This window comes from Bemisia tabaci, chromosome 5 (genome assembly GCF_918797505.1).
Source record: "Bemisia tabaci chromosome 5, PGI_BMITA_v3".
In the NCBI taxonomy this organism is placed as follows: Eukaryota; Metazoa; Arthropoda; class Insecta; order Hemiptera; family Aleyrodidae; genus Bemisia; species Bemisia tabaci.
This window is the reverse complement of record NC_092797.1, coordinates 8,608,627-8,635,104: the sequence shown is the minus strand read 5'-3', so window position 1 is coordinate 8,635,104 and position 26,478 is coordinate 8,608,627. Positions and strand designations below refer to the sequence as shown.

General features: G+C 42.6%; 1 protein-coding gene across 1 annotated transcript in view; it reads right to left on the bottom strand.

Annotated features, from left to right (window-relative positions):
• The window catches only part of LOC109034933 (LIM/homeobox protein Lhx9), a 118,353-nt gene that overhangs the window by 31,267 nt on the left and 60,608 nt on the right, over positions 1-26,478 (bottom strand). The window contains exon 4 of the mRNA XM_019048363.2: positions 5,531-6,006. Coding sequence (XP_018903908.2) covers positions 5,531-6,006 — 476 coding nt within the window. The remainder of the gene's footprint in view (positions 1-5,530; positions 6,007-26,478) is intronic.

The window sequence follows — 26,478 nt, the reverse complement described above, 5'->3', positions numbered from 1 at the left end:
AATTGCGAAAATAAAATTATACGAGGCGAATTCTTGAGACGGCTCGATCGATTTTATATTGATTCATTGCAAAAATTAAGGGAATTCGTATGCCACCTGACCACAAAGACACACGAGCTGTACTCGCGCGTCTCGAGCAACAAAAATTCTCAGACGAGCGTTTCAGGGAATTAAACGGCCTCGAATGAAATATTGGACGTTTCGAGGAATTTATCGACTTTTGATGAATATTTAGTCCGTTTTCGATCGAGTTTCGCCGGTGGAAACGGCCGAGCAGGTGGAAGAATGGGATCAATTGATCACGATCCAACCGATATCGGGGCGAATCTCTCCGCCGAAAACTCGTGAAAAACGAACGGAGCGGGGAGGGGAGGGGGGGAGGCGAAAAATAAAACAGAAAACAAAGACATAAAATGAATGTAAAACGTAAGTCGAATGCGGGAGATGGAATCAGCAGATTCGAGACTGAGGCATGGCATGGCCGTGACTGTGCGGTTAGTGGCGGGGAGGGGGGGGGGGGGGGTGTCGCGGTCTCCCCCCCCCCCTTCCGTACATAACCGAGAAACCGCCTATCTGCACGGCGGTTCTCATGGAGTTACGTGTGTACTGCTCGGCAGGCCGGTTTCCAAAGCGGGGTCCTCCATGGCATATTTCCGATCGATTCCACGACCATATTCGGCGACTCCCGTAAATAAAGGTTCAATCCGTTCCCGATTTAAGATAGCTTCTCCCGGTTTTGTTGGTTCCTCCATTCTGAGGGTTTCCGAGTACGTAAGTCCGTTTTTTCGAAAATATTTCCCCAGCAACCCCACTTTTAACCCCCCCCCCCCCCGTAGCTCCCCTATCATGAGGGTACAAAACCTTTTTTGAACGGTACATTTCGGTACAAAACTAGTACAAAACTTTGTGCAAACTCTAGTACATCCGAGACGCCTACCTCCACCACTATAATCAAAGATCCTTCGGAAATTTGGACTTCATTCTACGGAGCCACTCTGTTTTGCTTTTTGGATACAATAAATATGTATGTTCCACTGGTTCCTTGCGCAGACGGCTGCTTAATGAATGAGCCTGAAATAGTGGTTTATAATGCAAAATCTGGTCCGATCACATCTACCAACTTCATCTTAAGCCTCCCATCAAAGCTCGGCATATCCCATAAAGAGACCCCAGGCGTCTCCTATGTTTTTCCCAGGAAGAGAACCGACCCGCATGCAAGCATTAACTTCTGAGGCTTTTCCGACCAGTGGTGTGGCGTGCCTTGCAATGTATCGATTGATCTGTCATTTAAACCTATGGAAAAGGATCAATAGACAGAGTGTTCGCATCCAAGATCTAAATAATCGATTCTTTACCACAGCTTAAAATGGGAAAATATCGATAGTTAATCATTCACACCTCGCCACTGTCCTCGACATGACCAAACCATATCCTCAATCATGCCGTCGTCGTATTATTGACCATAAGCTTCGGCATTCATCCTGAGCATTTGTCGCATGGTACCATGTAACATTCACAGATATTAGGCAAGGAAACGAACCGAAATCGAGAAAAAAAGGAAAGTCGATAAAATAGCCTGCAATAAAAGAGAACGAAATCGGAGCGGCGGCGGCGTGTTTCGGCTCGAGATTCATCCGATACCAATAGCATTCAGATGTCTCGATTGATAACGGCCGACGAACACGCAGCTTTCAAAGTCGTCCGCTTTATTTTATTGATACTCGGGACGGGCCGAGTTTTCTTCCGACTTGCTGGAATTTCGTTTCTCTCGGGGGCCCCGAAAACCACTCGCCGTCGTTTTCCTCGTCTCGGAACCTGCGGACCTCCAAAAATCCCGGTGCCATGATTTCTCGTCCGCGAGCCGATGATGGAGATGTTGCATGTGTGAGGAAGTTGCGATTTGACTATTGATTCTTGTGTAAAAGTTCGCAAGAAACACGATGGTACCACTGATTTTCTCTGAAATTAACTCCCAAGCTCAAAAAAAGCTCTCAAGTTGAGGCCAAAATTGAGGGGATATCCCACGCTATCCTGAGAGTCCACCTCTACATCAAAACAAACTCTCCATGCAAAGATAGGGAGCAAATACATTGACAGGGCTGCCACTTTATTTGGGGACTCCAAAACTGAAAACACGGCATCACTGCTAATGTATTTGCTCCCTATCTTTGCATGAAGAGTTTGTCTTGATGTAGAGGTGAACTCTCAGGGTAGGGTGGGATATCCCCTCCACTTTGGCCTCAACTTGAGAGCTTTTTTTGAGCTTGGGAGTTGATTTCATGGAAAACCAGTGGCACCATCTTGTTTCTCGCGAACTTTTACATAAGGTTCAACAGTCAAATCGCAAATTCCTCACACATGCAACACCTCCATTGAAATTGATAGACAAAGCTATAGACAAAGAAGACATGGGGAGTGTGGAGCGATCCTTTTGATTGAAGTGGGTGGTTCTGAAACCCTCTATGGCATGAATTAATTTTGGATCTCAGATTCTGGGGGACACTAATCTATGTTGCAGCTTGCATAAACAACATAGAGTATCAACTTTTTTATCATAATTTTGAATTTTTGGGAATCAGTTCCTAAAAAAAAGAAAGAACAAATGAAAATTTACAAAATCATGCCGGAGTAATGATTCATGACTATTCGTCTCATATTTGACTGGCGGCCTTCGAAGGTCACATTCCTTCATTGATAAACATCTCATCACTAGCGAATAATTTACGGAAGTGTTGAGTGGTGAGAAAATCAATAATTATTGATTACAAAGCGAGCGTAATTGTTGTTTCTCCCACAGAGATGTTCAAACTGAGGATTTATTAATATTGAATGATGTGAGGTGGTTAGCGGTTTCGGGAACAGCGAAGGTCAACAGAAAAGTCTAATGATTTGGTTAGCATTCGATTGATTAAGCACGTTATGTCTATATAATCGCAGCAGTAGTCTTGCGTGTGAGCATATAGGCAGCTTCAAAAGAAATTACGTCAATTCACACAGAATTTACATACAAAACAGGTTCAATTTTTCCGCAAAGTTTACCGCGAGTTTTACTTGGAAGTGTGTTCATCTACCCTGTTGCCGATTTTAAGAAATAATAATAACCAGACTCTCGATACGTTAAGACTGAGGTTCGCGCGCTATGAAAAAATCTCTAATTGTATACAGGGTGATCCAAAAATCCTCCACTGCCAGCGCTTGGTATCACGCCCCTGTGACGCCCCTGACTCTCAGGATAGCGTGGGATATCCACTCCATTTTGGCCTCAACTTGAGTGCTTTTTTTGAGCTTGGGAGTTGGTTTCAGAGACAACCAGTGGCACCATCGTGTTTCTCGCGAACTTTTGCATGAAAATCAACAGTCAAATCGCAAATTCCTCACACATGCAACATCTCCATTAAGTGTATTTTTTTCTTTTCCTCTTTTTTAAAACTGTGTTACCCCAAAGTTGGCAACCGCGAAGCGCCGGTAGCTGCGTGTATACATTACTTTCAGGGTAAAGACGATACTAATTACAGACACACGGTGATGTGTGGACGGGCATGGGTTTAGATCCGACGCGGCTGCCACTGTGCTAAACAAAAACCGCTGATATGATATACGGTCCTTGTTGAAGGTACGCGCTTTTTGTTGAGCACAACAAACCGCATGCGCAGATCGCGTTATCTGCGCAGCGTTATCCGCCTTGCAATTGGAACGATTCTAGTCGAGATCTAGCTGAAGGAGCGAGTATACAAGGAATCTGGACGTTGCAATCAAAATGCAAGATTTTTTTTTACTTTTACCATCAATTTCCGATTTCCTACAAAGAATTGAACGCCTCTCATTGAAAAATTCTCAATTCGAAAGTATAAATTTTCCAACGAAATGAAGAAAGCTGGGCTGAAGATCTGGACAGAGTGTTTTTCATAAAACAGTCAATTTATTTGCCCAAGTGATCGTCGTCTGAAAAATTTCCGGAGACGAACAAGAACAGAATGAGACAAAGCGATACACTGGAAAAAAACACATTGGATTTAGAGTCCAGACTCTTAAAAACATCGACCAGAAAATGTACTCTTGATTCAATCAGAATCTAGCATAAATCAAGAACCAAGCCTCTTAATTTAAGCGGATTTCGTTTTGATTCAAGCAAAAATCCGATTGAATCAAGAGCATTTTTTTCTTGTCAATGTTTTCAAGAGTCTGGACTCTAGATCCAATGTGTTTTTTTTTTTTTCAGTGCGTTTTCTTAGAACTTCATTTTTGCACTTACTGCACTCTTCGCTATCACGGCAGAATTTGGGTCGTTCTCAGCATCCATTCAGTTTGACTGCAGACTCATATTCCTCTTGGACGAAAAGCGTGTTTTTTTTTTTTTTTTTTTTTTTTTTTTTTTTTTTTTTTTTTTTTTTCCTATGAGGCACGAGTTTCATCGCTAGTGTAACATAAATAATATCCCGGTTTTTAGCGGATGATGTGTTAACCCTGGTGGTGGAAAATGGTCTTGCAGGAAGACGCAAGGAGCGGAACTGCCCGGAGCGGGAGTCGGTGTTTAGCGGTTTTCGCGACGAAGGGCGAAGGGAAGTCGGGCGGGCGCTCACCGCATTTACGCAACGGTGTGAATTTCCATTAATTGCTCCGCGCTCAGCCGCTTTAATCCCGGCTTTTAAATCGCTCCTTAATCAGATTCGAGTGAAACTCGTGTTTGTCGCGATAAGAATCTACCTATATTTAGCCCTCGGAAAATGTGCGTGTTTTCCAGGCTCTGTCCTCTCCCTCCTGCTCGCGCGTAGTCCGCATGCATTTCTTCGTGAAAAAATATCGACGGAAAAAGGAATTTTCCGAGGGGCAGGTGGCAGGCCCCGCCAAACAGCGAATTGTGAGCCTTTCTTGATATATCTGGATCGCATTTGGCAAAAACGAACCAGCGCGATTGCGTGTTGTGAAAATGTTGCTTCTTCATAATAATCTATCAAATCTCCCAGAATAGCAAATAATTTTGGTTTCCCACCAAAAAATTGTTAATTTTTAAAAAAAAGTAATTGTATAGATTTTAATACTGTACATATGTTAAGTATTTTTAGAAGATAGGAGAAATTACACGATTTTGAGATCACTGTAATCGCGCTGATTCCTTTTTGCTAAATTCGATCCACATGAGAAAAAATTTCAAAAGAGACATTGAGAACTCCTGCGATAAATATGGGGAATCTCTGAGCAAAAACTTCGCTGATCTCAGAATAGAGAGAAGTCATTTGGTTGGGAAACAACATTTTGTCGAATGATTGATAGACAAAGAAGACAGGAGGGAAATGAAGCGATCCTATTGGTTGAAAAGTATGGTTTATACAGTCTGAGGAAGAAAATGATGGACTAACAATAGGTATCTCGTGGGTTGCCGGCAGTTAGTCAATTTCTTACCTCCTTTGTCCACTGCAACCAATAGGATCGGTCCATTTTTTCTTCGTTTTCTTTGTTCATCAAATTCAACACTCAACTCGCTGATACAGGTAAATACAAACGAAAATACTTATAATTAAATGCAACTCACCTAAATTTGACATAGCTTCTAAGTCTTTGGGTTTTCTTTTCCGAGGCCGTCCTTTTTGTCTAGGCGTGGGCGCCCCATTAAAAAACGTGCTTTCTACTTTCCCTACAGGATCGGAGGGGGTATTTGGCAAAGGTGAGGATTGTAAATTGTGGAGCCTAGGGTGATAGTCGGAGGAGGGGGAGGGGAAGGGTGAGGGGTAGTGGTCGTAGTGGTCCTCGGGGGTCGAGTTAGGAGGGTTCGACGGGGGACAAGGGGGACACGGAGGACAAGGGGGGCACGGGGGAAGCTCTTGGTAGTGGAGTCTGCAGAAGACGGCGCTGTCCCGCATTCCGAAATAAGCACCTTTTGTGAGGAGGGTTGAGCAAACGACGCAGGAGAAACAATGGATGTGGAAGACGTATTCTTTGGCTCGCATGACCAGCTCGCTGGACGAGATCGATGCTTGACACCGCGAACACCGCCGCTGGCGAAATAACCTGCGAACCAAACAAAAAGCTCCATCAGAAAATACTCTACGGTTCAATTTTAAGAATACAAGTTTATAGGAATCATAAGCAAGGTTTAAGACAAAAAATATGGTGGCTTCGACTTTACTCATCCAAAACAGAGCAATTACACATTGGAGAAGTAAAAGGTCCCTGGAAAAAGAAGTCTCCTGAATCTGGTGTCTAGACTCCTGATTTTGACATGAAAAAATACTCTTGATTCGATCAGATTTTTGCTTGGTTCGAGCGCTTTAAGCGGATTTCCTTTTGATTCAAGCAAAAATTCGATTGAATCAAGAGTATTTTTTCTTGTCAAATTTTTTAAGAGTCCGGACACTAGATTCAAGAGACTTTTTTTCCAGGGCATGTGCAGCGCATGTGTGTGAGCAAGTGTAAAATGGATCGCGTTAAGCAAAAAGGAACCAAACCACGTCTGCTTTTGCCAAATTTAATTGGGCGATTTAATGTTTCAAATGAAAACAGTTGTAAAAATTTTTTTGCAGATCTCAGTGAATGTACAGCATAGTACGAAGCAATTTCCTCAAAATTTTCAAAGGAATCCGCACAAACGATCTCTTGTAAAAAAATTCAATTGCCCGTCAAATTTGGCATTACCTGATGTGGCTTGGCTCCTTTCCTTCCACAGAAATATATTGGTTCAAGGAACTATGAAAGGAGCGTATCAAGTTGCAGTGAGTGAAGGAGTTCAATCACAGGCCGGAATCGCCGGTTGCGGAGTCGAGTCTCCACGGGTCGAGGTATTCGCCGAGCAGACGAGTAGTTACGAGTGCCTGTAAAAATTTGGACGCAACCGGAATAACAAGCGCTATCGAGGACTTCGTGCCTCGACGCGACAATGTGCTCGGTTCGGTTGGTTCGCGGAATAACTCGTCTCGACCAATCAGTGCTTCGCGGACTCGATCCCGTGCTCAAGTGTTAGGATTCATTACTTACTTAATTGTTCGATTCGTCTCGAATAAAAAGAAGCCATCCTCCGCTCGTCCGACTGATCGTGCGCGCGCGTTCGCGGTCGGCCACGACACGGATAGTCCAGTCCGCTGCAAAGCTCTGCCGTGTTAAGGGGTCGTCCATAAAATACGTCGCGCGAAATTCGGGGTTTTTCGATCCCCTCGTAAAGTTTTCGTGACGCGGGTCCATATTTAACTTCGCTATTTGGTTAATCTTCGTCGCTCCATTGGCTGCGGGCTGATTGTTGAAATTGATGGACAAAGCTATAGACAAAGAAGACATAGGAAGTATGGAGCGATCCTATGGCTTGAAATGGTTGGTTCTTATGGACTAAGGGGGTAAATGATAGACTAATTATTACACGGAGAAAAAAACTTCGCGCATGAGACCCGAAGTTGAGGTCATACGGATCTCTGAAGTTTTTCGATCACGCATCCGAAAACTTGAGGTCGGGCTGCCGAAGTTCGGGTCAGACATCGAGGCACTTCGGTATGTACTGGAGTACTTCGGATGTGTGACCCGAACCCTTCGGTATATATCGAAGTACTTCAGATGTCTGACCCGAACTTCAGCAGCTGGACCTCAAGTTATTAGATACGTGGTCCGAAAACTTCAAAGATGCACATGACCTCAACTTCGGGTCACTCGCACGAAGTTTTTTTCTCCGTGTAGGTCTCTCGTGGGTTACCGTTAGTTTGTCTACTACCTACGTCCTTCGTCCATGGCAACCACCCGCTTCCACAGATAGAATCCCTCTATATCCTTTTTGTCTTCTTTTTCTATCGCTTTGTCTATCAATAACAACACTAAGCTCGCAGGCGACCGTTGTTATTACGTTATTGCTTGGAGACTTAAACACAGGAGTAGAAAAGTAGGCGAATTGAATTTGTGGTTTAGTCCCCACTGCAGAGGTGATTCCTGCGAATGGTTGACACTGTTTTTATATCATTTAAATCAACAAATAGATAAGCGGATGTATTCCAACATATTTTTGATATGAATTTACATGAAGGAGGGAAAGGTTGTAAATTTTCAAATTTTTTGCACACCTGCAATAAAATACAGCAGTATAACTTCTGGCGCCTAGTCACTAAGTCACATAAAGAAAGAAAAACAAATCTATTTGAATTGAAAAATCTCAGAATTTTCAGCACTACAAGTGAAAGCTTGCTTCTTCTATTCTTCACGATTTCATTCTTAGTGCTTTTGTCTTCTACAGCTACTTACTAGTTCTGTTACGAAAACATCTTGCGTCTAACTTTTCACTAAATGCGCCGTAATATGTATAGGCAAAGAGTCAATTTGGCCCCTAAAAAAGCTTCAATGTCGCCTAAAAATCGGGCTTGATGCGCCGCATGGCTCTTAAAACTCAAAGGTGAGTTTCGAACACTGATCTCCATCTTGGATGATGTTTTCTGGTTTTACCGTCTGACCTACTAAGCGTACCATCCGAAAAGTTGCAAACCGGTAAAAATCAGGTATTCCTCGGGCATGAGCGGTGGATATTTGAGCAATCGCGGATGACGATGACGCTGCGACGGCGACGGAGGGACGGAGGGCTTCTGTTGCGCCAGCGGCTGCTTGGGATGCAGCCGACGTGCGCGGACAGCGAGTCCATAAGCGGCCAGGCCAGTTGTCGAGCAGATGGAATCAAAAATGAATTTGCCAGAAAAGGCTCTATCAGAGGCTCTCATTGTGAGGCATCTCGTAGTAAATTGTCGGATACGTCGAAAACTTGGTGTCGTGCACCGCTCTCCCGTCCTGAGGAAAAACGCAGTATGAACCTCCAGGCGTTGTCAAATTGCCTTTTATAAAACACGAATTTCTCGGTAAACTAAACTTATGAAGATTTTCTTTCCGATTTTTAAGATAATTTTACTCGTGATTTCACCTAAAGTTCCTGAAAATTTCAAGGAAAAATATTCATAACTTTTCTCAGGCACGTAGCCAGAGAGGGGGCTTGGGGGACTCATGCCTCCTCCAAAAGAAAAAAGAGGAGGGAAAAAATGAAGAAAGGGGAGACAGAAAATACAAAAAGGCGAGAAGAGAGGAAGTTTGAACTTTCAAAATGCGTCGAAATAGATTTGAAATTTCAAAAATTTTCCAGATTTGTTGAATGGAACAATTTGAAGGTATCGTGGGCTGAAAGTAAAAAAAGATACGTAATTTTTCCGCAGAAATTGATGGAAAATCTGCGTCACGGTAGCTTCAGAAAACGTCCAAATAGAATTATTTCAAAAATTTGCCGGGGAGGGAGGGGTGAGAACCCTGCTCATCCGACCAAGCTCCCCTCGAAATAAAATCCTTACTACGTGCCTGACTTTTCTCAAATATGAACATTTTATCGAAGGAAATTTGGCAACTCTCGAATGTTCATACGGCGTTCTTCCTTAGTACGGCAGCGCTCTCCGCTTGGCCGTAAATTTATTGCAGGATTAATACTTTGTTTTTACCCTTATACCGTAACATAAAATCATATTCACTCGATTGTTTATGGGTCGGGACGAGTGATGAACCGCAACCGGCGCGAATGTGCGCCAAGCACGTAGCAGGGGGAGGGGCTCTGGGAGCAGATGCCCCTCCCCCCTCACCCCGCCCCCCGCGCCGCCGCTTCCATCCCGCGAAATCATCCAGCCTCTTGTCAGCACGTACCGGTCAGAAGTCCACTGTCAACAAACAGCCACCGTGTAGACCTTGTTCCCGTCCGCTTATCGATTGGATCGACTAAATTTAGTGCCTTCGCGACCTGTGATGGAGATATGAAACGGATCGAATCCATCAAAAAAGATGAAGAACCAGCGCTTGGCCATTTCTTGGTAGAGAGTGTGCGGTTTTTTTATACTGTGCGCATCTGAGTCAACTGAATTTTGCAGTAGATACTAGGAGGCTCGCTACATAGCCCAACCCCAAGAGAACGCTTCGCGCACTTAAAGGCTAATCTGAATAAAGCGGGCTGTTCCAGTAGACAATCTCCTATCGATAACCGCAAATTTTTTGAAAATCAGCCCGGTGATGCTTTGGAACGAACTGTGATCAAATGGGAGAGTTCAAAAATGTATCACATCATATGAGCAAACCCGGATCATACTGTTGGCTCATTTAACGACTCTCGCCTGTAGATAGCCCAGTAGAACGGTAGAACGAACTATGACAGATAAATATAATTTATAACCTAAATATATGAAATTTACGGGCTTAATAATTTCCTTTTTTAGGTGCTCCGTGAAAAATCAGTTGAATTTTCAAGTATTTTCCAGCTATAAAAGCAGTTGCATCATCTACACAGCAACGCATATTTTTAGCTTAGGAATAAGTTTTGTGTACAAGCAACTGCATTATCAGTTCTGGTAACTGTTTCATTGCTCCTTTCTACTTTTCAATTTGTAATACCAAGCTATTTTTACACTTCAGTCCGGTTTGAAACTTCGGCCACAAAAACTGAGGTACGATTTTACATGACTCAAATGGCACAACCAATATAAGACACCCTCCTACGATTCGCACGACCGAAATGTTGCCCTGCGCAGCGTTCTTACCCCCGTGGATTTTACAATGTAGCATTGAAGCGAATAGTTTCCCTTTTTTTTCGCACGCAATTATCGCAGAAATGCAGTTCTACGCGGCCGATAGAGGCCCGTTCGCAAAAAATTCACGCGCAAATTGCCGCTCCAGTGAGACGGAAACTCGCAGGGCTGCAGGGATCATTCTCATTCACGCAGAGGGGTCTCAGAGTCCAGTGGGCGCATTCAGAATCGCCAGACCCGGCGGCTGCGACCACCGCGCAAAAACCGCATAACTCCAATGAGATCCATACCTGTATCCGCGATTTTTGCAGAACACGCGTTCGTGGAGTATTTAGACATTCGCGGTGAAAAGCGCGTGCTCGATCGTCGCGCTAAGCAAAAACCACGTAACTGCAAGGGGTTTTCTATGTAGATTCGTTGTTTTTACGCAGAGCGGCAGCCGGCGAAACCGGTAATCGCGCCGAGGGGAGCGAGAAAACGAGGGGCCCGGTGGAGATCCCTCGAATTATCAACAATGTTATTCTTATTTGAGTGTATTGATCCCTCTTAGCTGCTCATTGAATCCGGATAATCTGTTGTTGGTTGTTTTCCGGCCGAGTGACCCCAAAATTGAACCTTTACTTTTTTTATAAACGGTACATTTCTATCCCCCGATGAGCCCCGGTATAAACGTGATCTTACGGTGTTCAGGGCTCATGTTAATACGGGCATGTTGGCTTTGTGGGATTACGGGTTCAATTGGCTTAGGCCCGTATTGTTCCGTAATCACATTTTAAATAACTCCGGCGGAGATGCGGCGAGAGTCTTTTCTCCGGCTCCCACCATGTGTAAAAGATTACTGCGGCCGTTGATATAAAACCGCGTAAGTGCGATGGGAACTGCGGGTACGGTTCGCGGTTTTCACTCGCGGGGCGGATTAAGGCGAGTCCTTTTGTGGCGGTGGGCCCCCGAAATTCACCGACACTCATTCATCCGTCCGCCGATAAATCATCTTGGCTCACCGTCCAACGGTCCCCCGAAGGTGTTGGCTTCGAGCCTTTGCAATCGAATTAGCGTGCGGATTAGGATTTTCGCAGCCACTCGAATTTTCCAAGACGCCGCCCCCGTTTCGCACCCGTGCTCTCGAATCTCGATTGTCCCGGTCCTCTTGTTGTGAGGCTTTCTTGAAGTACCGTGCTAAGGAAAAATGCCGTATGAACATTTGGATGTTGCCAAACTTCCTCGCAGAAAACATTGGTGTTTGAAAAAAGTTATGAAAATTTCTCCTTGAAATTTTCGGAAATTTCAGATCGAGTTACGAACAAAATTTTTTGGAAAATCGAAAGAAAAATATTTACAAATTTCTCGGTATATTCGTGACTTGTAAAAGGAAATTTGGCAACATCTAAGGGCTCATACGGTGTTCTTCCTCAGTATGACGGTAAGCCTTTGCGATTCTTGTGCGGTGTGTTTGTGTGGGTTCGTCAAGGTGAATTTAATCTGAGTCCTTTGAGCCACTGACCTCCTACGACTCCTCGTTAAGGACACCGCCAAAATTTTTACTTTTGCTTGGGATGATGAACCGCATTAGCAAAGCGTGAGCTATCGGATTTCGATATATTCCCATTTGCAGCAGGGGTAAATAATGAGTTATCAAACAGTTTTTTGCAAGTAAACCTTGGTAATCGATCATTTTCCAGACTGGCTGAATTTTCGTGTAGGGTAACTAAAGGGGGCACTGATGGGGCAGATGAGGCATTTACCCTCATCTTTAGGGCATCCACTTTTAACCAAATAGATGTTCTTCCTACACTGGAAAAAAGTCGCTTATATCTAGAATCCAGACTCGCGCCATCGCCTTCAATCTCGCTGATACCACACAGACATCCATCAAGCACGAATAGTTGTATCTCTGCGCCGTCGTTGACGCGCGACGTTTCTCTTGATTTCTTGTGTTAGTTTTATTCGTTTCATTTGTAACAATGCAAGGGCTACGTGAACATCAGCAACACAGCAAAAGATGTGAGAAATGTCTCGTTTGTAATTTCTCTCCCGAATCTAAGCGACAACTCGCTAGCAACAAAGAGCGGAGCACTCCGAGTTCACGCCTCGTGCCATCGCGCCTTCAATTTTGCAGATGCAACACGGACATCCATCAAGCACGAATAGTTGTATTTCTGCGCCGTCGTTAACGCGCATCGTTTCTCTTGCTATATTGTGTTAGTTCCGTGTGTCTTATTCGTAACGTCGCTGCAAGGGCTACGTGAGCAAGCACTAGAGTGAAAAGTCGCTTGGATCTAGAGTCCAGACTCTTAAAAACATTGACAAGAATAAATACTCTTGATTCAATCGGACTTTTTACTTGGATCGAAAGGAAATGCGGCGAAATCAAGAGGCTCGGCTCTTCAATTCAAGGAAAAATCCGGCTGAATCAAGAATATTTTTTTTTGTCAATGTTATCAAGAGTCTGGACTCTTGTTCCAAGGTACTTTTTTTCCAGTGATCGTTTCGATGAGGCAAGGGTAGAAGATACTGACGCATTTACGATGGCTGTAGTTTTATAATTCCTGAAGACAGGAATTTCACGATATTCGTCGAACAGAACGAGAGAAACATATTTTTTCCCCACGCATATTGAAGCGGGAGGTCAAAATTGAAAGGGGTTGCCGAAACCACAATTCTAAGGATGGTTACAAGGGTTGAAGGGTTACAAAAGTAACACCCTTGTGTGAATGAATTCGATTCTCCATTGTTTTTCGAGCGTGTTGGAGCTCAACAGGAGTCAAGGGGGATGATTACAGCCTACATGCGTCTCACTCACGAAACTCGAAGTGTTGAAAAAACTTTTCACGCACGCTCGCAAGCTATAATCTCCGATTTGTTTCAATCGGACAAACACGAGGGAATAAGCCCGAACAATAATCCGCCTCTCTTTCGACAGAACAACGTAAGTGCGTCGAGCGATGAGCTTTGTTGTAAATTAAATCCGTGCTCCCTACAGCTCATATGAAAATGACTTGCACCCCTTTGACTATGAGGGAACAATTGTCAAAAACCACTCCTCTAGTGTGAGCTCTGAGCTCTCTGCGGGCTGCAAGCGCCCTCCCAGAGTTACCAAACTGCAGGAAAAAAAGTTTTGTAGTCTGCCGTGCTGAAGAAAAATGTCGTATGAACAATCCGACTAAGCCAAATGTTACCATATACGTGCTCAATTTTGTTAAAAAAGAAAAAGAAAGATACTTGCAAACATACTGGTATTTTATTTGTAATGAGGCACTCGAATTAAGAATATCAAGTAAGTTATAAGATCAAGTCTCTTTGATTTGACTAGTTAAAGTCTGAACCAGAAGCAAATCACTGATTGTCTCCCTGAAATCTTACGAAGAAAACGATTTACATATTGAGACATTTGAAAATCAACTCCTGAACGAGATTTGAAGAAGAATACAGATCAAATAGAAATTACATTGCACAAATGACGTCATTAGTATATTTGCCATTTAACCAATGGCAATTGTAAACACTTAAATCTTGTAGAGAGGTTGATTTTTAGACTTGATTATGTGATTAAATTTAAAGAGAAATCGTGCGTTTTGTAGTGATTTAATTCATCCCTTGCCTAGAGGCCCATTTCATCCACCTCATACAAAAGTTTCAAAGAAAAACAGTCATAACTCATAACTTTCCTCAAAAATAAACATTTAATCGGGGAAATCTGACAACATCAAGATGCTCATACGACGTTCTCCCCTAGCGAAGCAGTAATGCATGAAACTGTACCGAATTCGAGATTCCAGTCTGACGTCCTCACTTCAGACGCCGAACTTGCGGTCCACGGGGGGTATGCAGACCGGTATTCTTTCCAATTTGCATTTGCATGGAGGATATGATTGTTTGTTTGACAGGGGGTGGAACCTCCAAACTTTACACATTCCGATCTGGCTCTGTATCCATAATTATCGGCTCCTAAAAAAGAAAAACATTGCCTCGCTACTCGTTTAATCCTCAGCGCTCGACTGACTGGTGACCGTTGTAGTTGGGTTGTTGCTTGGAGACTTTAACGCCAGGAGTAGAAAAGTAAGCGAATGGAATTTGCGGAACAGATCCCACTGACGAAGGCGATTCCCGCTTGTTGTTGACCAATGGCGTGGCGTGCTTTGCGATATATCGATTGATCTGCTATTTAAACCTATGGAAAAGGATCGACGAACAGGGTATTCACAACGGACACCTTAATGATCGATTCTTTACCCATATCTCCAAATGGGGAAATATCGATGACCGATCATTCACGTCTCACGACTGTTGATGACACTGGTTTTACATGATTTACATCTATAATGAATAATCTGTAATAGTTGACTTATCTCGATACGTATTGATTATTTTACGCACATTTAAATGGATGAAGAAAGTGTTGCCAAGGAAAAAATTGAGATAGAAAAATGAATATAATAGAAAATAGGATGATACCCAACAGGATATCAAAGAGAAAATGAATGATACATTGATTTAGATATTCTGAAACACACATCGCGTGGAGCCACAAATCTGAGACTTTCCCATTGAACGTCTTCCAACGCACCGGGAATTCGAAAGGACAGGCTATGGGAGGATCTACATTTATGTATTTTTTTATCCAACTTTATTGTTCGTCGACGACAGTAAAATGTATATTGTTCGATTCTAGAGGCAGCCAGCGAGCAGCCTATTTTTGAATGGCCGGCTAAACCGTGTTTTCTTCATTCTTCGTTATGTATTCTTCATTCTTCAAATCTCCTCCATCTTTTTTCACCTGCATTCTGAAACCGCTGCGCCGCGGTCATCGGTGCCGAATCGCTAAGAATACTATAGTATTTCCGCTTGAGGGCTCATGTAAAAATTTAGGTTTTAATCAAGAGAATCTACAACGCTGCCTTATGCGTTCCGACGAGTAGCCGCGAGAATGCACGTCAACATTGCCAGCTCGGGCGAAAAATATCAATTTTCGATTCGGAGGGATGGGAAAATCCGGCGTTTTCCTCTACGCATCGACAACGCTGTTACGTATATTTATTGAGATCGGCGCGGTGCGTCTTTTCTCCTGTCCGGGGCTTGTATTAAAAACTATTTTAACAGCGATATGGCCTAATTTGCATATAATGGCCAGCACCTGTCGCATGCACGACTTTGCATCTTTACGCATTTAACCTGCTTGCCCGTGTTCAACGCTTGCATCCGACCACTTCTTCTCAGCCCCCTCCCCCTCAACAACCCCTGGATATTTTCATATTTTATTCAAACTCATTGACTTGTCGGCATTCCACCCAATATAGAAACAGAGCCCAAATTCGAATAATTCGCCGTTCCCCTCACGAAAGAGCGTAAATGCATTTCAGTTTGGTCAACTTTTTCCCGACGCATTGCATTTTTACCAGGAGAATCTTAGGCATTTCCAACTGAAAAATTCACCTTCTTTTCATCCGATACTACATTGGAAAAAAAACCCTGGATCTAGAGTCCAGATTCTTGAAAACATTGACAAGAAAAAATACTATTGATTCAATCAGATTTTTGCTTAAATCAAAGGGAAATCCGCTCAAATTAAGAGGCATGGTTCTTGATTTAAGCAAAAATCCGATTGAATCAAGAGTATTTTTTCTTGTCGATGTTTTTAAGAGTCTGGACTCTAGATCCAATGTGTTTTTTGTCCAGTGTATGCAGAGATCAGAAGAACTTTTGACAGCAATTGTACGGCTACGTCAATTGCAGTCGTTACTCTGGAAAGGAAATATCCCATGCATATAATCTTTCTTTTAAACACCTTTACATTTGTTTACGAAGCTAAACGGAAATGCTAAAAACTCCTGCATCGTTCACTTTTTTACTCATCGGAACAATATATGCACTTTTTAATGCGTGCTTTCCAGCTTTGCGTGCTTGAAGTGAGGCGGCGAAAGAATTTGCTCGATACTCTGCAGGTAAAGTTAAGATTCGAGAAATTTTACGATGAAATTCGAAGCAAGTAGGTTTATGATTTCCGTCCAACTCAATACTCTTTTCCGCGTCGGGAGGCTAGAAGGTAATTAATTTGCTCCCAGTGATAGAGCCAAGAATTCCTGAAATCTCATTCAAAACCGCGATCGCCATTAAAAGCGCCCTCTGGGGGAGAAGCAGATAAGAAGCTCAAAAGTTCCGAACCAGACGTTATGATCTTGAAAATATTTTTACGATTCCCGAATTCCTCCGTTTCACAGCTTTTCTCACCAATTATTCGGAATTCGGAGTTTGATAGGTGAAACGCGTTTCGCGCACACCGCCCCGTAAGCCGAAAACCGCGTCATTCGCATGGGAAGCCTCGGGTACGTACGCGGTTTCTGGATTACGGATGAAACGCGACCGTGAAGGAGCACAGTAGCCGCTTCGGCATCGTAGCGCGGCACATAAAACCAAAGGAAAAATAAAACCGTGAATTAATAATTTTGTTCGGCCTGATTATGATCTCTCGGTCAAGTGTCGTTGTTTAATGTGCTGTTAAACGCGAGATATTAAAAAATATTCAAACCGAAGAACTTTGAAAGTAATCATAACGATAATTAGTTCATCGGCCTGATCCTCCCATCGCTTTGTTCCCGTGTTGTTCCGTTGCGCAAGATCCGCGTAACTCCAATAGGAACCCCGAGTACATAGGTGGTTTTTGCTTAGTGCGGCAGTGTGCGTGACCGCATGCACTCAGCTTTATCCCTATGATCCCCTCCCCCGCCCTGTGTTTCTTCCTTCCCCTTCGTTTCCTCCGTATAATGTTGACTGTTCCACTGAACTTGTAATCCATTATGGTGAATCTGGGAAGTTTTTCCATGCACGATGCACGTCTTTTACATGGAGAAAAAAGAATCGTGGCTCTTACAATGCTCATAGTAGGTTCCAGGTTCTATCTACTTTTCTAGTCGTAGTTACAATGTTGCATTTGGACTGCATTTTGGAATTAGGAACTACGATTTCTGACTCATGTTAGGAACATCATATGTGCCATAACTTTCCCTACGTAGGTAGGTGCTTTTATGGATGAGCCTGAAATTGTAGTTCCTGATTCCAAAATGAAGTTCATTTGTGCTAACAATTATTTTGGTCACGGTAACGATGCAATATTGTTGCCGGGACCAAATCATTGTTACTAGAACCGAACCATTCGTTACAACAAAACTAATATTTTATTCACGACTAAAGGAGCACTTTGGACCTGGAATTCTTATAATAATTTTCACCCCAAAATATTCATCATCTTTGCAAGAGCAGGTACCGATAGCTCAATATTGACCTGATTGGCGCTTACACTAAGATCATCTTTCCAGAAGACGCTCTCGAAGTTAGAAATAATACTGCCGTGCAACGCAAAAACGCCGTAAACGCCATTTTACATTTTTTGGAAACAATGTATAATGGCAGAAAATCTTGTGTACCTTTGAACAATATTTTTACAGACTTGTTTTGAAAATACTATCAAGAACTTAACCGGAAAATTTAAGGTGCATGTGTATAACGGTTTTTATTTTATAGAGTGTTAAGTTCCAAAAAACGAGGGAAAATCTTGATGGATTCACAGCGTTCTTGCTAAGCACGGCAGAATAGCTAACACTCATTTTCCCCCAGCAGGAGATCACCCATCTTCAAAATCCGATACACCTTTGGAGAACGACAAAGAGGTAAGCGAGCATGCATTTTTAGTTCACGAGGATGCACCCAGCTCACTGGGTCGCCGCAACACTTCATTTTCATAGAATTAGCCTCCCGAAGTCTTCCCACACGCGATGGACATCGACAAGTCTGTGAAGTCTCAATCATTTCCTCTCGACGGATATGCCCTCGTGTACATACGTGTGAATAGACACCTTAATGAAAACAGCGGCCAGATCCACTGGCCTAGAGAAGCCACCGTCGATGCCGCGCTGAAGGGGGGGGGGGGGGGGGCAAGTCCCCCCGGAGGTGGGGACCAAGGACGGGGGAGGGGGGGGGGCAGGCGCATCGCGTGAGCGGAAAGTGGCAGATTCTGGATGTGGTTCAGCGCACTCTCTTTCCGGTCGGGTTTTAAACACCGTTTATCCTTATCTTCACAATCAATACCGAAATTCTCACATCCGAGAGGCAAACGCATCTTAAGGGACACCCCGGTGCGCCTCGCGCGCCGCCCACACCGACAGAAAAGAGAGAAAAAATGGGATTTTAATTAAGAGGAAACTTCCGAAAACTGCACCCGAATCTTTTCCTCTTAACGACCGAGTGCCCGCCAGGCTCGTAATATTCCCCCCCGGCCCCCTTTATCATCGGATCTGGCCACAAAAATGATTCTAATGCATTGCTTTGGTGTTAACATATTTTTCGATGTTTTCCCGTTTTTTTATCCTTTATTCCGGCTGTAATTTATTCCCTGAAACATTGTTTGTTGTTCCGCGATACGCGTATGTGGGTTTATGTCCGACCGGGAACCTCTCCCTTCGTTGCAAGGCCTAATTACAAAAGTTCGGATTATCGGAACGGTCGTTACAGGGCTCGAAAAATTCGAGCTCTTTGAGGAAGACTCCGTTGGAAATGGCGGTGGTCTAGACGAAAGTGCGAGCTCGGACGAGGAAAATTTCACGCGACGTGACTCACGAAAAAGTAAAAAATTGGACCCATACCAATTATGAATTGGACATGGAAGAGAGTGCCTCGCTAATTGTGAAGTAATAAGCCCTCTTAATGGTTCTGACCAGGTTTGACACTTTATCATCCATTCATGATAGTTCAAATTTAATTGAGTTTGCATCCCAGTACGATGAACCAGGAAAGTAAACTCTAGAGGAAAGCTTTCATTCATTTTCATGCAGAGTGTCATGTGACTGCTTGAGTTTAATGATGATTGTTATCTTTTAAACTTGAATAAAACTAATTACGTCTTTAAAACTTTCATATTAACATAATTCGCATATTCATTAAATTGCCTTCGTATACCAACAGTCATTTTCTATAGACGTAGTCCTCCCAAAACACTCCAATTCTTAGAAACCCACGCGGAATTTTACTGTTTAAAAATAAACGGACATATTTTTTAAGCTGAATGGGTCACCACACAAGGTATGCATCAAAGCACCATTCTTTCCTCAAAATTTTACATGGAACAATAATCAAACTTCAGGAGAGTCAGAAAATCGACTCCTACATGGCAAAACTACAAGTGACGTCACTGACATTCTGAATTTGATTTCGTCCGTACTTAAAATACTTGTTTGGGAACTGATTTTTGAGCTTCCCGTCCAGTAAGTCGTTTTCTACGTTCGATTTTAAGGAGAAAACATGTGCTGTTTTTCTTATTCTAGCCATGTAACCAGAATTGGCCTAAATGCATTTTATGTTGCCTAATTTTCTCTCATGCTTGATATTTTTACCAAAAAACTACGCCATACTTAACGCCTTTACTTTTTTAACGAATGGGCCTGTTGCATGCAAGAGATACAGCCGTGCGAAGAGACTTTTTAGAGGTTAAATGACACGAAAATTACGATGGTCACATTAAAAAAGTCTGAAATACACTCCTTACTGCGCAATTTGCGTTGTTAGGAACGCGCTTTTTCAAATTTCCCGCGTCTGGGGGCAGTCTTTTAACGGAAACAAATAACGGCAACTCGCGGCTATTTCCGGTCAACTAAAACTGACGACATAACCTAAAAATCGGAGCTCGTGATGTCGTGAAATGAAATGTAGAAGGATTGCGTTGGATATTTAAAAGTTGATCGATTTGGTTACCGTATAAAGCGTATATGGACCACTATAAGAGATCACGTTGGGTTTGTAAACAAACTGAAGGAACAAATAACAACAACAACGACGACTCGGCAACTTCCGGAAATCACCGAGCCCGCCGTTTGCTCGTTTCCGGTGATCAGAAAACTGCCCCCAGACGCGGGAAATTCGAAAAAGCGCATTCCTAACAACGCAAATTGCGCAGTAAGGAGTGTATTTCAAACTTTTTTAATGTGACCATCTTAATTTTCGTGTCATTTAACCTCTACAAAGTCTATTCGCGCGGCTGTATCTCTTGCATGCAACAGGCCCATTTACTCTAGATTATAAAAATATTCTCACGACATTTCAAGTTTCAATATGAGTTCAAACCTGGTATATTCTGTATAAGAAAATAAAACATCGGAGAAAATTGGGCAACTACTAATGTAGTCAGGCTAATTTTGGCTAAATCATCCGAAAATATATTGTTGTACTTATATAAATTGCAAGCTGTGTCTAAAATGTGTGAAGCTTTGAAACACAGCCTCCAAATGCGTATTTTTCTACTTTCACAATCGATAGCTATCCATTTATTTGAACCACAGTCTGATGATATTTTTTTCTCTTCATTTCTTCACTCTTATTTTTATTCCCTTTTTTCACATCGAGAGTCTTCGTTCAACCGCATTTTCTTTATCAGGCTCACCTCAAAGAGCTTTAGTTATCTCAAAGACCACGCTGATAACCTCCGATGTGAACTTCATCATTTTTGGTTAAAAGTGCAGCCAACTGATACCATTGATCCACTTCTTTTCTCACTCTCTGAGTTCCTGTGATAAAGTTTCACCCATATATATTCATAGAAAAATACCGATCCTCCTAACTTTTCCAGAGCGAGAAATTGCGGAAGTGTGCCCGCACGTGAGTGTTCAGTATTATTTACTTTAAAAAAGACCACCTTCGATTTGATGCACGTTTCAATTGAAGAAGATAGACATCGGAACAATTTGTATTATAAAGGGAAACTTGTCTATATTTTCAGATGCGCCAAAGAACGCTAATTCATGATGATATGTAGCTAAAGGCTCATCTGACAATGGGATGGCATTTTCAGATGACTTTGAAAATGCCCGGCGCAGGCAGCATTACGATTGGCAAAGAATGTAACAATACTGAAATCATCATTTCTCCGACGTATAGGAACGACACTCAATTCCAAAGTTGCAGAATTGCCTTGACTTTCGCTGGGAATACGACTGTGCAGTATCTGTCCAAAATTTAAATGGTTACTTGGTGTAATCGGAGGAAAACTTGGCAAAAGTTTCGATTAAATGTAGCGTAAATAGAAATTGGTAAAGTTTCAATGCAGATGTTGCATGTGTAAGGAATTTGCGATTTGACTGTTCATTCTGATGCAAAAGTTCGCGAGAAACACGATGTGGCCACTGATTTTTTCTGAAACCAACTCCCAAGCTCAAAAAAAGCTCTTAAGTTGAAGCCAAAATGGAGGGGATATCCCACGCTATTCTGAGAGTCCACCTTTACATCATAACAAATCTCCATGCAAAGATAGGGAGCAAATACATTGACAGGGCTGCCAATTTATTTGGGGACTCTAAAACTGAAAACACGGCATCCCTGCTAATGTATTTGCTCCCTATCTTTGCATGGAGAGTTTGTCTTAATGTAGAGGTGGACTCTCAGGATAGCAAGGGATATCCCCTCCATTTTGGCCTCAACTTGAGAGCTTTTTTTGAGCTTGGGAGTTGATTTCAGAGAAAACCAATGGGACCATCGTGTTTCTCGCGTACTTTTACATAAGCATCAACATTCAAATCGCAAATTCCTCACACATGCAACATCTCCATTATGGATTTCACGACATGGTTACCTGCTCGAATCCGAAACTCCCGCTTCTCGACGGGGATTCTTCACGACTCGACAGAGTCGACGCAAGACTTGGCAGGAGCGCGGCTCGCAGCCTCCAAAATTGAGACGCGAACGTCGGACTGGACGGACGGACATAAATAATAAGGGAGTGACACTATCAAAATTGTACGGCGGCCGTAAATAAGATGCAAAAGAGCCGTTTCGGAGTGAGTCACGTTGAGGAGCGTGATGTGATTGTGGCGCCCGTAGCGCCCTCTGGTAGCCCCCTGTCGATTTTCACCCACTTCAGATTCGGTGTCGCGATAACCGCAGCCCGCTTGCCGCCCGCCGTTTCCTCGGCTACGTGCGAGGAAAACCCACGTTGCCCCCCCCAAACCTCACTTTTTCATCCGACTATCGCACTCTGTAATATAGAATGATGCTGCCGTGCTGAGGAACAACGCCGTATGAGCCTTCAGGCGTTGCAAAATTTCCTTTGATAAAACACTAATTTCCTGGTAAACTTATGGATATTTTCCTTGTAATTTTTCAGATAATTTTGATCGCAATTTCATCTGAAGTTCCTGAAAATTTCAAGGAAAAATGTTAACCCCCTTAAGTTTAAAATGTGACGAAATGAACACCAGAATTTGCAGTTCTTGTCAAAAATTTCATGTCCGACCTCTCTAATTGACTCAATCCACTATGTGGCGGGTGAAAAAGGAGCGGGAATTTTGAACCAGCGCCATAGAAATACGTAGTTACCACTCTGGTCATCAATATAATTTCCATCGGTTTTGATGAGTTTTTGGTGATTTTCCGGAAGTTTTGCTGTTTGCGAACTGAATTCAAAACAAGGGTGGATCTAGAGTCTCTAGCTTCAGTTCTCCGGGACTCGAGCACTTCTCGTATACGGCTGTTTGTTGCATTTGGAAACCCTACCCATTAAAATTTGTTCACCACAGTCTCTTCCGAAAGGACAGCGAAATGAGAAAAATTAGAAAAATCTAACTATACTTTATTTAGATCTGATCAAAATGCACAGCTTTCTGTAATTTCTGCTCGAGTTTCCTCGGAAAAATTCGGGAAAATTTGGCAAAATTTGGCAGAATTGGCAAAATTTGGCATCCGCGTCGGAAAGGCACCGTTTTTACGCGACGAAGAATTGGCGAATGACCATGATCCCGGTTTCAAGACTTGACCCCCCGCGGTCGCATTGCCCTGTCACCCGCCAAAACCGCACGTCTTAATTCAGTCGCATGAGAGCACGGGCAGATTTAGTGCATCCATGAAAAGTTAGTGTCCTCTAGAATGATACCTCATCATTCCATTGTCCCAGGCTCCTCTTAAAACTTCCAATAATGAAATATTTAGCGCCATTTCTCTCCTCACACTGACTGTATACTTGAACAGGGACCTTAAACCACAGAAGGAAAATGTTTATCGGTGAGAATTTTTCGAGTTGAGTAAAACATTTTACTGTGAGATTTTGATGAATGGTTCTTTCTAGTTCGCTAAGAAATAAGTTGCAAGCTGTTTAGTTAATTTCAAAACAGTCGATACAGTGTTTTTACACCAACTCTAACCAGTTGGCCCTCAAAGATTTGACAAGGAATTTGAGCGTCTTAGGAGCAGTTATGGTTGCTTCCACCACTTTGACCACGTTTGTTCATTCCATTCTAGTGAAGAGAGCACACTTGAAGTCACATTACTCATAATATTTTACATAAACTGTGACCGCCTTCGATAATTTGACAGGCAATTTGAGCGTCTTCGAAGCAGTAATAGTTGCTTTTACTAGTTTAAGCACGCTGCTCTCCTTCCAGTTGCAAACTACAGATCAGCATTACTTTGGTGCGGTCCCACATTTTTGGACATATTTTATCCTTAAATGTTAGCAGAATACTTTTCTACACATAAACATGCTCAAAAGTGTTAATAACTCTGCGTGGCGGACCAAAATGTCATTCGAAAGTCAAAATCCTCGTTAATATTGTTAATAGAAATCCGGCGTCTAAACAGGTTCTATCATTTGTATCCGATGTTTATGATTCAACCATCAAAATATCAATTTGCAACATGCGTGACTAGGCCACTATCGGTTTTTAACTTTTCGCTACGTTTACACTCTCAACCTCAACAATGCACATCGTTGATTACTTTTAACAAGAAAAATTCTCTCGCCTGCACCGGTCCTTACGCTCGCTCGGCCATGCTATCAAGACGCGGAATATCCTCAAGTCCGGGGAGAAACAATAAACACCTGAGCTAAATTAGAAGAGAGGCGAGGGGCAATAAATTCAAAAGCTGCCGGGGAAACAAAGATATATGCATCTAGGGCCGTCGGGCAGTGGACCAAGTCAATAGGAGAAGTCGGACAAAAATCTGGCAACTTTGAAAGCTTATCGAAAAAATGAAGCAAGAAAGTTTAAGAGTGGTTTCATTGGTTTTTCGGTAAATTTCTTTTCGAAAACACCCCTTGCAATTGACTTTGTAACAAAATAAATATAAAAATTTGAAATTTTAGTGAAAAATTGCATGTTCGACCCCTTCTATTAGCTTGTTCCACGTAGAGTACCTATATAGGGAGAGTATGGACTTGTCGAAAATTCTGAGGTTAGATGATGGAGCTCTTAGACCCCAAAAGGTAGGCAGTCCATGAATTCAAATTATCCGGAGTGATTTATAATCAGAATTTTGAAGCACGTATTTGACTTGGTTTTTGCTTAAACTTACTCATTCTTGCGGAAGAATACTTACTTAGAATTTTCTTGTCCCGTTTCGTTTGGAGTCTAAAGATTGACAGTGACATTTTTCGTTTTCAAAGGTTATCTACCCTTTTGGGCCCTAAGAGCTACATGTTTCCAGTTGTCCATACTCTTCCTATATAGGTAATCTAGTTCCACGGTGCGGTGGGATGAGGAATGGGCAGCGAGTCATAATTTGTAGGCAGAAACAATATTCGTGGCTGATTCCAGGGGGGCGGTCTCGTTGGACTGATTTAAGAGGAGATAAACAAATATTTAGTCGCCGGACCGCTGCTCCGTAACAAATTGCAATTTAAGGCACGGCTCAACGAAAGGAGTTTTGGTGGGCGATATTTTATGAAGAGGTAAACGCGACCCCTGTGGTGAGCGCTTAGCGCCTCGCATCCTTGTTATATTACCAACATCGCCGTGCTAAGGAATAAACGCCGTAAGAGCTTGCAGACGTTGCCAAATCTGCTTTGATAAAATACAAATTTTCAAAGAATATTGTATATGTTTGTCTTCCGGTATTTCAGAGAACCCCATTCGCATTTTACATAAACTGCTGGAGAATTTCAAGGGAAGAAATTAATAATTTTTCTCAAAAATTAATTTGTTGTGTGGAAAAATTTGGCAACGTTTGTAGGTACATACGGCGTTTTCCCTTAACATGTCAGAACACATGTTCTGCATACTCTCAGCTCCGTTAACCACGAGACGTGGGAAATTTTCGATCTAACATCGGCGTCGATCTTTTCCGTGAGACACCCACTGCTGAAGCTTACGGTTTGACCAGTTTGGCTTGGCAATGTGTGCCAAATAGGCACAAAGCCTTCTACGGACACCGTTTTTTGTGAACAAATTATATACTAAGATCTACCTGTTTTTAATTCTATTAATGAGTATTTTGTTAATTTCACTTTAAAAAATGATGATCAATACGACGTCTCCCGCACGAAGGAACGTAACTCCAATCCAAGGTTGCCAAATTGACTCCAACAATTAATTCATTTTACAAAAATGTAAGTGTGCAATTTATATCCAAATTTGTCTGATTTTTGCATGAAATCGGAAGAAAAATCAGTGAAATTTTCAGTTAGAAATGCCCAATACTTTTCTGGTTAAAATGCAATTTACGAAAGGAAATTTGGCAACATTGAAATGTAGTTACGTTCTTTCGTGCGGAAAACGACGAATAGTGGCGTGGCGAGTCTGCGATTTATCGAATGATCTGTCATTTAAACATATGGAAAAAGATCGATGTATGGGATGTTCGCGACGGACACCTTAATAATCGATTCTTTACCTTAGCCTCAAAGGGGAAAATATCGATGATCGATCATACTCACGCCTCGCCATTGACGGACACTCAATCTTGCTCGGGGATAAGTAAAAGGCAGCTTTTTATCGGCCGATTTTTTTCCAATAGATCGTGAGTCTGCGAGCTCTGAATACAAATCTCTATGCTGAAACTCATCAGTCAGTGGCGGGCGGATTCGAATAAATGTTGATCACAGGAAATATCTCAGAATATGAAGGCAAAATTAAAATCTTCGGTGACAAATATTTATTATGAGTAACCTGTCACCGGATTTTGCGGCGCTTGTGTGAATTTGGAGGTTTTTCCTCCATTGCGA